Genomic DNA, 14,160 nt, shown 5'->3' on the forward strand with positions numbered 1-14,160 from the left:
TTCTTGGAAAACAGCCAATCCTCCGTTTTCTAGAAATATAAACGCTATCTTTTGTCTGGAATTTTTTTTTTTTTCTTTTGAGGTAACAGAGGAAGCATTTCAGTGATCTGTCACTAGGTTATCCTTCTACTGGGTGTGCCAACTACTGTAACGTCAAACCGAAGACTCGTACAGAGGCATTTCCGAGAATTAGAAATACAGAGCATGACATTTCCAAACAACGAACGTTCTCATTACAGGAGGGAAAATAAAATGGGTCCAACAACCAAAGCCGAAGTAAAGGAAGTTAAATCTTTGCTAATGGAGAAGGAACAAGGGCACCCGGAACCCCGTGTAAGGATCTGGTTTGTGAATGCACGCTTATGCCTTGGCCCTGGAAGTCTCCTTTCTCAGTTACACACACTTTCCTGCAGTGTCAGGGACGTCCCCGTTCCCTGAGTTCGTAAGCACGGACAGGAATCAGGAGCATAGCCTCCACAGCTGATGAACCAACCAGAGGGAAGACAAACTTACAATTTATTTGCTGGCGACAATCCTTACTGTGTTAAATCAAGGGTTGCATCTAACTTCTGGGATGCAGACGCTGGGGCCTCTCCCTGGGTCTTCCGGTCTTTCTGCACAGGATGCCCCCGGGAAGGAACTCTGGACCAGGAAGTGACTGGTCAGTCAGGTGCTCCACCCCTTGTCATGTCATGTCCCCAACTCACGAGAACCACCAAATGCAGGAGACAGGGGCTTTAGGGATACTACCTTCTTAACAGAATGCTGAGGTCAAGGAAACTTCTCTGTCACTACAAATGCAGGAACCAGAGCTGAATCACAGGAAGAGAGAAATCTGTACCCTTACAGTGACTAGCTGTGTGAAAGTTTTCTGCTGGGTTCGGCTAAGGCATCTAGAACTCTCTCTGTGCCTGTTCCTGATTAGACTACCTAGAACTCACAATTAACTTTTTGGAGGGGCTGGGAAGAGGGAATTATTTAATTACCTCTTCCTTCCTTCCTTATTGTGAAATAGTTAAAAAAAAAAAAAAAAAAAAGGTGTTCTCATATACAAAAGAAAAAAAAAGGCAGATCAGATCAGTAACTGTAAATGACACCACGACATAGTCGGTATTAGCTGTGACTAACCTCTGACTCCGTCTCAGCAAAAATTAAAGGGCAGTAAAATCTGTCTCTACCCAACTGTCTATGCGTATAAAGCATAGTTAGAAATCAGTGCTTGTTGGTAGGATTACTAAGCAAACAAATTTAAGGCAAAACCGGAGTAACAAGCAAATGAAATATAGACTTTCTTCCCTACGATGCAGGATTAAGTTCTCTGCAAAGAGAGGTTGCTTTAAAATGGGAAGAGTCTTCCTGCCCCTAATTAACAAAGGGTCCCACACATTAAGGAGTAAGCTAAACAGTAAAAAGCATTCAAACAGGTTAACTACTGACTTTGAAACCATCAACCTTCAGAGTTTGAGTCAAAACCATCAAATGTACTGGTTGATGCTGAAATCAACGAGGCCAAATCTGTCAGGGCCACAAGAGATCTGGATAAAACATCAAATACAGATATTGTGGTATGAAACATTGCTTTGTTTATACATGTCTAAAATTTAACAATGAACCCTTTAAAAAATGAGGAACAAATGCTATGTTCACACAAAAATCCTTGTGCTTAGTTGGTAAAAAGGTATCAGAACAGTTTTAAAACCAAGTGGCTCATTCTTGAACACAAATTTCACCTGATTAAACTGCTCGGCTCCTATGCTGTCAATGTCAGAACCGCAGAACACAACTCCCCTTCTCGGACTTCATGGTAAAGCTGCTCCCTGGTCAGAGCCCCTGCAAGAACCAGGGAAAGACACCCCCTGAGCTCTGTCACCCTCAGTGGGGGTCACTGCCCAAGTTCACTGTGGAAGGGGGGGGGGTGCTCCCCAATAAGGCCATGTAAGTGTAAAATGACAAAATAATCTAAAGAAAAGCAAGCTACTTTCTTTTCGGTGGAGGGAGGGATGGGAAACAAAGAGGCTTCTATACCAATTAAATCAGACTTTGGAACAGTCTGTAGAACAAAAGAGAATTGATTTCTCAAAGTTCAATAAAAAAAAAAATTAGCTCATCTCTCATTTTCAAAAAGATACATTATGGAAATCCTCTCAAGTTTATGCAACAGGCTTAATTATGAACCTTAGGAAGGAAGGAAACTCCTATTTTCCTGCCAGATTTTATGTTCTTCAAGTTGCAGTCACAAATTCTCTCCCTAGTGGTATCAGCCATGATGTGAATCATGGAGATGGGACGATTTGCTTGCACTGAAATACGGCTACACAATGGAGAGTTATGCATACAGCACAGAACTATAACCGAAAAGGTGAAGCAAACTTTATTTATTTTCAGGTAAAAACATTAACCTGACGGATTATTGCAGATTTGAGAAATCAGCACATGAAACAACTGGACAGAGCTTTGCTTACAGGTGCTTGTATCGGTGCCGAGACAAAGGCTGAACTGTTTGTCCCAAGTTAGCCCTGGGAGGAGGGGAAGGGGAGAGAGGAAAAAAGACGACCACGAACAAAAACTTGAAAACAAGGACAAGGGAGAAAAAGCATTCTTGGACTCCAACGGGGAACGAAAACTGCTAATTTTGTTGAAAACGTTACATCAACTCAAAATGCTCTGGTCGTGGAATAAGAAAATACCGGCCAGCCCAAGCTGTAGACTTTTCAAGCTACACAAGAGTGAGCGGGCTTTCCTGGCCTCCCTTCCAGAAGCTGCTGTGGTTGCCAGAATCACCATGTAAACAGTCCTACCGGGTCACTGGGCAAAGGCCAGCCATACCCTACAGCTATATTAAAACTAAGCTATGAGAAAGGTCTACCGAGCTACAAAGGCTGAATCACACTGACGATATATTTCAGTTCAATGAATTTTAAAATTATATCTTAATTTGAGAGAGAACACGGAACAACGGGAGCCCATGGCTGATGAAGATGTGACAACCGTGAGTGTCGCACACAAAAAAAACCGTGTGGACCGCGGACAACACATGAACCGGGGAGGGAAATGAGAGGGGAGGGAGATGCACACAGAGCTAACCTACCGAACCGGATTTGTCAAACACACGTGAGCTTTCGTGTCTGTACTTATGTACAAGAGTGGTCTTTGGAGGAAACAAAACTGCAGACTTAGCTAGATGGACACACACAGCCCAGAATTAAACTGCACAGCGACATTTATTGTTTCAGCCTGAAAAACATCCCTTTTTTTTTTAAATTTCACACAGCAAAGCAAGTTAAAAACTTCACTCATCAAATAAATGATAATTTAAACAAGAACTTGCTAAAGAAACCTCATCACAACAACGTTTTAGGGCCTGATCACTTTAAGTCCATGGGGCCATTAATGAATATCAACCAAGTGTCTCTTGTATAATCTGCAAGCCATTTTTCCTACAACAAGAAGGCGTAACATGTTTCCTTGACTCAGGTGATACATTTAGAAAAGAAATCATGATTTTTTTTTTCTTTTGCTGTAACAGGCAGACACCGCATTTCTCGCTGTGATCAGGAAAGATGGAACGACTGCTGTCCTTCTCTGGCCGCGATCAACAGTTTCTCACGCATGATCTCAATGCTCGAGTAGTCCGGCAACTTAAGATAGTTCACACAAGTCATTACGGAGGGCAGGAAGTCATCCGGGTTTTCTGTCGATTCGAATGTCTTCCGGACAATTGTCAAAGGTGGATTCAGACTCCGGAAGCCTGAGCAGAAGGGGAAGGAAGAAAGACCAAGGGAAGTTAGTAAGTTAACAGGCCGCACACAGCTAACTCCGAGCCAGATGTTTTTTAGCCACAAGAAGAATCCGTCTGGAATCACAAATGTAGCCTTTCTGTGCTGCTACCATCAGGAAACGTCACGCTGCTTGGCTGTACGGTGTTACCACACACGCAAGGCGTTCCTTCTTGCTGGGCAATTACATCTACGCACGTGATGTACGTTTAGTGTACGGACCCCAACATCTGCTTTATTTACTGGAAAAAACCACTGTAGAATATGGAGGCCAACAGCTCCTTCTGCTTTTTGGCTTTTAAAACTGAGTACCAATTTGACTCCTATTGGGACTGACTCACTCCTAGAAAAGTAGACTTTACAATGCTTTCTCATCCAAGAGTCTGTAAGGTACAGCTGGCTGGAGGATCTGAATTTCACCTAGAAAAGTAGCCTTACGTGTTCATTAATAATCCTACTTCAGTGTGTTTAAGATGATCCCTATGAATCTCCCTGCCGGCCGAGAGCTCTCACATATCGCAAAGCCAATGGAAAACTCAAGACACGTTAGGATACTAGAGTAACGAAAAGGCACTGTGGGGTCAAATGCAGAATATCCTGCTGGTGGTACCAAAGTCTCTGTCCGTCTCTCCCTCTCTCTCTCTCCCTCCCTCCCCCCCCCCCCCCGCCCCACCCCCACAGAACTGCGGCGGCCAGGCGCCTAGGGCACACCCACCTCCAACAGGCAGTCTCGGGCTACCGGTCACGAACTGGAGAAATAACCTCTGCTGCTCGTTATCAAAACTACTGAGAATCTCGAACAGGAACTTCACGGCGCGACTACAACAGAAACAAGTCAGCAGAATCATTTCAGCACGGGACCGTGCACCTTTCAATCACACCGCACCGCAGACTCTCACAGCCAGCTGCAGACTACCAAATTTCAATACGACTACCTATGAATTCGCATTAGGACGCATTCGGAAACCTACGTAGTTTTCTGTTGTCACAGCTGGAATTCAAATGGAACGATTACCGTTGTAACAAACAAGACTTGTCAGGAGTGTACGGATATTTCCATTTTACCGCAAACAAAAACGGGTAACGGGTTTGACCTGTATCCTCCTCTCTTTCCTCCTCCCTGTTCACTTACACAGAAATACCCGAAAAAGAAATCTTTGAGTCCTAAGGTCTTGATAGAAATGAGGCCAAAATATCAGAAAGCCTCCTTTAAAATAGGCAGACAAATTTAAAAATGGCACCCCCCTGTTGTTCATAACGTACGTATACACACGCATGCACGCACACACCACCAAATTCTTGACCCTCAAACGAAAGCCCAGCAGATCCGGGTACTCACCTGTCGTGAGTGTAACCGTGGTCCGGCCTGCAGCACTCCATCAGTGTCTTTGCATCCCAAGTGTCTGCTTTACTGCCGCACAGGAGCTGGTCCAGCTGCGTGGTCACCCAACAGAAACAAATTACTAAGGACACGGTTGCATAACTCAGTGAAAACTCACAGGACATGCTGTTTTGCAGATGCCAATATAGCACAGGACTACCGTTTACCAAATCAAAGTATCATTTTCAATACCGAAAGTTCTGCGCAGGGACCTCTTTTTTCAACAACGTGCTCTTCTACTACAGTTACAGACTCAGCCTCCTCTTCTGGTGCCTTTAAAGGCACCCTGCCCATCTGCAGGGACTGGCTTCTAGAGAAGACTTTAATCGCAAACAAAACATACCTGAGACAAACCTTTAAGCTTTCCTAACGCCTCTCGTGTCTTTACGGGCTTTAACTCCATAACCTACATCTCGCCAGGGAGATTTCATAAATCCTGTTTTCTAGAAATGCCAGAAGCCAAGACACAGACTAGTGAGCTGGAGAGAGAAGTGGGAGAAAGCTGAACTGAGGCCCAGCCAACGGGCAGCTTCCTCACTTTGTACAGAGGCAGATGGCTGCCAGATGGTCGGCTGGGGCTGCACAGGGACCAGGCAAGCCGTTCCAGGGGGAACAGGAGAAGGCAAGAGTGCTTGCGTCTCCTTGGAAAATCTAACACCAGTTTCACATTAAGCCATCTTTCCTCTGGTGACCTGCCCACCTGCAGAAGGACTACGTGCTTTGAGAAAATTTAATACCTACTACGCGTCACTCACTGGCAGGTACTCTAGGTGTCCCGTTCAGTAAGACAGAGGTTATCCCAATTTTATGGACGAGGCAGTCAGATCAGACACAACAGCCTAGACAAGGTCATACGGTAGAGCAGGAAGGACCAGAATTCAATTCCAGGAGCAACCCTTGCTGCTTTCAATTCCACGTGACACCTAGTGCCTCAAAGTGTCCGCTACACCACATGCTCCCGCGAGCAGCGAATCAGAGCGGACGTGAAAATCGTAACTGAGATTAAAATGCTACGTCGAAGTCATTCAAAGGTATCCGGGTTCGGCCAGTAATAGATGTGTAAAGTTATCATTCAAATACTAAACAAAAAGGATCCCACACTGGAGAAACCCCACACCTCGCAGACCCTTTCTGTGCCATCTCACCACTCGAGAGCAGCGTTCCAGATTCTTGTTGCACTTAAGATGGCTGGAAAACTGCACACTCATTTTTCCCCACTCTTAACGGTACTTGCAACGCTTCCTTAAAACTCCAAGAACGGACTCCAATCATAAAACAGTGTCTCACCTAATCCAGGAAGTTTAGGTTAAAAAAAAAAAAAAAGTGCACTCTCCTCAGCGACCGCAAAGACGCACATCCCATTCTCCACTGGCCGGCATCCAGGGTCAGGTGACTGACGATGAGGCGGGGCTTACCCAATCTCACACACAGACCCCACCTCCAATACTTCAACTATATTTAATATTTATACAATATAAAATGTTATGTTTATGTTATATATATAGTATATTAACACACATATATATATATAACATATATATATAAATATAAATGTTATATTTATATTACATCTTATCACACTTAGTATTTGATACTCTTCTTTGCTCAGAAATGATCTTCTACCTTTACCAAACATCCACCCCTCGGCTCACAAACCCACCTCGCCCCCCAGTTTTCTCGTTTGCAATCCTCTTCGGCTAGATGGCACAGAGACAGCGTGCTACGATTGCTACAGGTACACAGTGAGCAATGGGCAATTTCTTCAGACACAAGCTACTCACTTCTTCCGGGTAGAAGTACTGGAGATGACTGAGTGGGAAGACAGATTCAAATCCATCTCTGAAGGAATCGAATTGCCTAGAAACGCCTTCATTGAGTGCCCAGAATATAACCAGCTGTAAAAAGAAAGGTCTTTTAAAAACCGTAACAAGATTTCATATCTCTTTCCTACCCAATACATGGCAAAGTACAGTGAAACATCCATCCTGATCACTTTAAATACAACAGCAACAACAACAACAAAAAACCCCACACAAATTAAGTCTCTAAAACATCTCTCAGAAAACCACATAAAAGATCTCTCAGGTCAACTTCTAACTCGGGGCCTGGCCAGCAAGAAAATGTAAAAACAATTACGATGAGCATTTATGTTTAGTGTGTTTTAAAAATTCATTTACATAAAACCCTGATGGCACAGAACGGTACCTTACTAGATGAGAAGCAGATGAAAGTTTCTCAAGAGAATAAAATGTTATTAAGAATTAAAGATAATGTGTCAAGATGCATAATAACCAACTGTTAAGTGTTCTGAATTTTTAATGTGAAATTTTTCTATCCAAATCCTGATTAAGTTCTTAGAACCAATGCTTCTGAAGTGGACCTTCGCTTAGAAAAAGGCAAACTCTGGAAATGCAGTCATGTGAAATTGAAAAGGAACAGAAAGCATCTGTTATTGGTTCAATGATATCTAGTCATCAATGACTCCAGCTAACCCACTGGGTTCAAGAAATACAGGACATACTCAGATAAAAATAAAAACAGCAGCATTTTGCTGACAGAAAAATACAAGCATCATCACAAATTCTTTTCAGAGAACTTTAATCTGGACATTAACTCATCATTTACAAGTGAGCTGAAAGGTTAGCTTTCTCAAAGTTAGGAAAAGCAGCAGGTAAGTTTGATCAGATAGTCCTGTGAATATTAAAGAATGTGTTTAACAGTCACAGAACAGTTGGGTATGCCAAAAGATATCTGAAGACCTTGGCTATCTACTCTTTCTCTAACAGACGAAGAAACCAGAGCCATTTTTCAGAGGTTCTATCTAAAATCCCACTGTATGGGCACCTGGGTGGCTCAGTTGGTTAAGGGTCCGACTTCAGCTCAGGTCATGATCTCACGGTTTGGGAGTTCGAGCTCTGCGTCGGGCTCTGTGCTGACAGCTCAGAGCCTGGAGCCTGCTTTGGATTCTGTGTCTCCCTCTCTCTCTGCCTCTCCCCCGCTCGTGCTCTCTATCAAAAATAAATAAATTTTTTTTTTTTTTTTTTTTTTAAATAAAATCCCACTGTAGGGTGGCAGAAAACCCAAGTCTGGGTATAGGTGATTTTCTATCTTGAACCCAGTGCTCTTTCCACTCAGGGTCAGAAATAAACCAAAAGAAACTTTTCAAAAAGCAGTAGTAAAGACCTACATAGCATGGAACTTAAAATACAATTTCTTTTTAATACAAAATTGTTTTCCCTTAATTTAACAAATATAGTCAAGGGCTATAGATTATCTGAAAGTCCTCATTACACCCATAAAAATGTGTTTGTGTGTGTGTGAAGAATAATGTCTAGTTTTGCCTTGACAGAATGCAGTTTAATGAGAACACAAGTGATGGCTCCTTTTCACTGATTTGTTTTAAACGAAGACAATGAGAGTTTAGTAGTGTTCAAACTTCAAGACAGAAAATTCAAGGTCATATATAAGGCTTCATGAAATATCTGACACATTTTGTCAAGTGCAGACAGAAATGAGGGCCTGAAAAAGCGGATATTGTGCAGTGATCTTGGGTGTCGAGGGTCTCAGGCAGGGGAGGCAGGCTCCCGGGACAGGTGCTTCCCCCTTCCCCCAGAACAGTGTCCACAGAAGTCCTGTGTCGCCCACCACGCTGGCCTTTTCCCCAAAGGGTGCCACGATTACGTACTCTTAAATATTCTTCTAAATTGTGGATAGTGACTGGTATATCCTTTCCTCCTTTCTTCAGTTCGATGTTGGGAAATCCTGGCAGAGTGAAATCCAATCCTAGATCTTCAACTGAGCAGCCATTCATAGTCAGGGTTTCTAATGCATATTGTAGACTCTCTTTGGTCTAAACAAGGGGGATGGGAGATCAAGCACAGTAATTCAGTTGCTTGTATGTCTGTGTTTATAAAACAAAAGATATGCTAATAAATTTTATGGGTTCCTTCAGCTCTTAGAATACTTCTTTTATTGTCATAATTTACACATGACACAGATCACGAAGGAAATAAGCACTTTAGAATCCAACTATTTTTATATGGGGGAAAAACAAGATCACTTAAGTGTTCCTTCAAGATGAGAGGTCTGCTACTCAATCTGACTGAATTTCAAATCACCTTTCACAGAAAGTCCTAATAGTTTACATGATGGTTAATTTAAGAGTAGCTAATAGGGCCAAACTTCTTCTAAATTCTATCTTAATCCTACACACACACACCCCAAATACCAAGCAATAGTTAGGAAACTGTAAATACAAATAATGTACTATCTACTAACGGTTATAATTAACATTCTTCCTGCTGCAAAGCTCAAGTCTAAGGAATACCCTGGGGATTCCTCATTCAATCACTTCAGGACTAGAGGAACAGATCTGTATCCACAATGAAGAAAAGTTCCAACAAAGCCCTCAAGTCCTACTCTAAAGACAAATATTAAAAAGCAATTTGTATTATTCACCTCTTAAATGCTTAATAATACGAAAGGCTTACGTAAAATTTCTTTAGATTAGAAATCAAAGACCAACATGCAGAACTGCAAATACTATCTGAAAATAAAGGTGTTCAGTATAGGAGGAAGGGGCCAAGTGACTTTCCAAACTGGGGATACCCATACGTATGAAATTCCTAGCAGCCAAAGAGTCTAGGTACAAGAAATTAGTCATTTAAACTAAAAAAAGCTAGGAAGTTCTGGTTTACAGTCATTTTTAGAAGTTCTCATTTAAACTTAATCATTCTTTAATTGAAAAATATATATATTTGTTTATTTATTTTGAGAGAGAGTGTGTGTGCACACTGATGAAGCCACCCAGGCATTTTTAAAATTAGTCATTTTTAAAAAGGGAAATAAAAGCTGCCTAGGATTCCACATGATTCAGAACGCAGGAGGGGTAACAGCACGAAGACTGAGGTATAATGTGCCTGGGGACTATGGCCGTCTGTCCTCGCCTGTAAAAGCCTGTGTTTACGTCTTTCCTCGGCCTCAGGTGCACATTTGAGGGCACCTGAATGAAGACCTTTCACTGCCATCATTGAGACACCTGGGTGACTCAGTCGGTGAAGCAGCCGACTCTTCACCTCAGCTCAGGTCATGATCTCACAGTTCGTGCCCCACGTTGGGCTCTGCTTGGACAGCGCGGAGCCTGCTCGGGACTCTCTCTCTCCCTCTCTGCCTCTTCCCTGCTCACTCTCACTCTCTCTCAAAATAAAAAAAAAATCGCTATCATTGAGAGGAATCTAGAATATACAGTGTCCTCGAGATGCTTAAAAGAAATTCACTATTCGTTTTTTCAGATCTTACATTAAATCGAAGGCTAATAAGCTTTAGCCCATTTCCCATGTATCTTTTGAGAATTTAAACTACCGAGTTTGCTCCATCCGTGTACTTTATAAACGATGAGGGGAGGGTTTGGAACCCTCGCCATTCCTCACATGCTGGATGAAAGTCGGTTAACATGGTACATCGGTTTCTGGAATCTGGTTTCTGTGCTGTGCATTTTATACTTTTAAAGTGGCAACATCAAAAACAAAGATCAGAAAAACAAATCTCAAAAGATATGAGGAAGAAAACCGGGTGGCATATTGCAAAATGTGTAACAGTGAAGGTTCCAGAGCAAACAGCCCGGGTGTGAACTCTTAGCCCTGCCCCCACTTCTAGGTATGTGACCTTGGCAGGTTACTCAGCTGGTCTGCCCTGGGTTTCCTGTGTGTAAGGCAGGAATATCAGAAAGACCTAAATCTCCCAGGGGTGTTGTGGATGAAATGAATTAATAGACATAAGGCACTTGGAACAGTGCCATGAGTTTTACTTTCTTTCCTTCCTTCATTTTCCCCTCATTATTTACCTAAGAGATAATCCTAAAGATGACCGTATTAGTTATTAAAATTTATCAAGTTGGTAAGCGTAAATCTAACGGATTCTAGAAAATCTTAAGACAACAAATCTTACATGGCCTCTTTTAAATGCCAATTTCTCTTCATAAAACATTTTTTTGGTCAAGTCACCAATTAATAAGGGTGATCAAATTATTTCCCTTACAAATCATTTTCTTCTCTGATAACAAGGCATTCTAAAACCCATCTGTCCACAGTAAGCCCTTCTCCAGCTTATCAGGAGATGTGACACTTCCCTACAGAATCTCCCCTATTCTTACTTTACATAATTTATAAAATGGGAGCTGCTTTAAAATCGGGCCATGTTACATGCCCAGACATAGCTATTTGAGTCCGTGCCACTTTTTTGTCTTCTTCTAATGTCTGACGCAGAACTGCTAGTAATCTCAGACTGGGTAAATAATCTTTAATCTGTTATCAATATATAAAGAATACACATTCATGATATAAAATGAAAAATTACACATTCTAATAGCGAAACCTCAACAGGTGTTCCTGAGAAATAGAGAACACCTACCATGACCTTTAAAACTATTTTCCTGAGATCTTTCTAAAAACAGGTGGACTGTTCTTCTTTCCAGAAAAACAATCTATCCTAAGCATAGTTTTTATTGATTCAAATGCTTACTAAAAGAATTCAGGGGGGGCCTGGGTGGCTTAGTCAGTTGACTCTCGATTTCAGCTCAGATCACGTTATCACGGTTTTGTGAGATCTAGGGCCACATATCAAGCTCTGTGTGCTGAGCGTACAGAGCCTGCTTGGGATTCTCTCTCTCCCCCTCACTCTATGCTCCCCCACCCCACTTGCATTCGCTCGCTCTCAAAACAAATAAATAAAAACTAAAAGAAAAAAAGAAAAAAAGATAATTCAGTATGATAACACTACCTGTCCAGGTACGTAATGCCCATCTAAATTTAACAAACAAGAGCCCTATGGCTTCAAGTCAGGACTGTATCCTATTTGTTAATCAAGCTGTTTATTTATCACCTGCTGTTATTATAGGTCATCTTACCCACTGTGAAGTCTTTTCAGTTATTCTAATAAAAAAATTAGAACTCTTCTAAAATACGACATTAATATAAAATAATAACTGGATCAAATATAAAGCACGTAACAAAGACCTCATCTCGCAACGGTAAGAAAGTGATCCACTTGACCGCCTTCTTATCTTCTAGGCTCACCTGGGATTTATCTTGTTCAAGTCTTTTCTTCTGTCTGACAATGTCTTCTAGGTGATACACGGATCTGGCTACAACCGGGTCAATGTCAAACAAATCATGCGATGTCAGTGAAGTTTCTTGCCGTAGCATCCACTTATAAAAGGGTAAGCCAAGGGGAAGGTCCACCTGAAAGGGAATATACACAAAATAAAACAGTCATGCTAAGCTTCTAGAATTGCCTTAATTTTATAACTGACACTTTAAGAGATCATTTATAAAGGTTGAGTAGTACTTCCCCAAAACCCCCACATTTTGGAATGGTTTCTCTCATTACACACAACTGTTCCCATTTAAACCCAATTTGGGGCCCTGATATTGTGAAAAACTTAGTACACTGAAGAATCCTATTTATATATTCTCCATAAGAGCCTCAAACTAAGAGATGTTTATAGGAATCTTACTCTATTTGGGGTGGTGTAAACTAAATTCCACTGAAGTCTGTATTACTGCACATTTGGAAGAAAAAGAAGTTAAAAGGACCAACTAATTAAAAGTGAAAAAATGTAACTTCTAAAATAACTCAGGGCACCTGGGCGGCTCAGTTGGCTAAAGCATCTGACCCTTGATTTCAGCTCAGGTCATGATCTCATGGTTGTTGAGTTCGAGTCCTGCAATGGGCTCTTCTCTCTCCTCTCTCTGCCCCCGCCCCTGCTTGCATGCATGCATACACTCTTTCTCTCACTCCAAATAAATAAAAACATTAAAAAAAATTCAAAAATAAAAATAAAAAATAAAATACAGCATTAAGTGCAGGGGATTAAGATACTTTCATAGTACAGGTACAAAACAAAACCGTCAACAAGCGAATAATCCTAAACTTACCAATCTGAAATCCATGATCGCCTTGGCCATTAATTTGCCTAAGAAGCGAAACTTCATCTTAACCTTTGCGATATGAGCGGGCTTAGCCGTCCTACCAAAGGGAAGCGCAAACAGGCCCTGGAGGTTTTGAATGTACTTGGTCCCTTCTTGGCTTCCTATAAAATGAGCAAGTCACGAAACTTTAGATGCGATTTCCCAGAACAAAACAAAATAAGACAAAACCTGGTTAACTACTAACACTTAAGAAATTCAGTATTCTCAAAATCAGAAGGCAGATCACAGAATGAAGACCTCTAGAGCCGGAAGGCTCTCTTATTTGATAACAGAGAAAACAAAGGCTAAAAAGTAAAAGGGATTGAGGTCGGAGAGCATGTGAGTTTACTAGAAGCTAAATATATTTAATGAACTGTAATGGCCCTTTTACCTGATGTGGAAAACCCACAGAGAATCACAAATTGATGGTACCTTTTGGATTGCTGAGAGTCACTTCTTCACCTCTCCAGAGACCCAAGTCGGCTCTCTGTAGTTCCTGAGATACAAGTGCATAAAACTCCAGTGTAGGCCCAAGACCGGTACCAACCTACAGGAGAACAAAAATAGAACGATTTCAAACTTCAGATCTGACGCTGCCTTTTAGACCAGCCAACCTTTCTGCAACGCAGACGCTAACAGCAACCATTTTTTGGTCATGTTATTGCCCAGACCATTCTGTATTCCTTCCGTCTTGGTCGGCCAGAACAAGAACCAGCAGCCCTGTATTTCCTCTTTCTCCCCAGGACCTAACACTGTCACTGCAAGGGTCCGGCTCCTACACCGGTAACAGCGCCACTGCAGCTGTCCTGTCCCCGGGGAATAAGATGGCTTTGTCTGAGTACGAATCTCTTTCCGGAGCTCTCGTGGGTGAGCTGTTAGCCTGAAACCAGTTCAAATGTCATCTCCTCAGGAGAAGCCTCCTTTTCTGCCCAGTTACTCTACCCCCCCCACCCCTTTTTTTAGGACTTCTAGTTCAGCTACTTAAGTGCTTATCACATCATAGCACCGCAATTTTGTTACGGGCTCACATTTCTCA

General features: G+C 41.9%; 1 protein-coding gene across 20 annotated transcripts in view; it reads right to left on the bottom strand.

Annotated features, from left to right (window-relative positions):
• Positions 1–3,202: 3,202 nt before the first annotated feature.
• Positions 3,203–14,160, bottom strand: part of TRIP12 (thyroid hormone receptor interactor 12) — a 139,218-nt gene continuing 128,260 nt past the window's right edge. For all 20 annotated transcript variants that reach the window (XM_042950405.1, XM_042950403.1, XM_042950418.1 and 17 more), the window contains 8 exons: positions 13,557–13,671; positions 13,092–13,246; positions 12,231–12,395; positions 8,843–9,007; positions 6,939–7,052; positions 5,116–5,210; positions 4,492–4,595; positions 3,203–3,748 (listed from right to left, as the gene is read on the bottom strand). In XM_042950405.1, the coding sequence (XP_042806339.1) occupies positions 3,552–3,748; positions 4,492–4,595; positions 5,116–5,210; positions 6,939–7,052; positions 8,843–9,007; positions 12,231–12,395; positions 13,092–13,246; positions 13,557–13,671 (1,110 nt within the window). In that variant the 3' untranslated portion in view covers positions 3,203–3,551. The remainder of the gene's footprint in view (positions 3,749–4,491; positions 4,596–5,115; positions 5,211–6,938; positions 7,053–8,842; positions 9,008–12,230; positions 12,396–13,091; positions 13,247–13,556; positions 13,672–14,160) is intronic.

Source organism: Panthera leo, chromosome C1, assembly GCF_018350215.1.
Source record: "Panthera leo isolate Ple1 chromosome C1, P.leo_Ple1_pat1.1, whole genome shotgun sequence".
In the NCBI taxonomy this organism is placed as follows: domain Eukaryota; kingdom Metazoa; phylum Chordata; class Mammalia; order Carnivora; family Felidae; genus Panthera; species Panthera leo.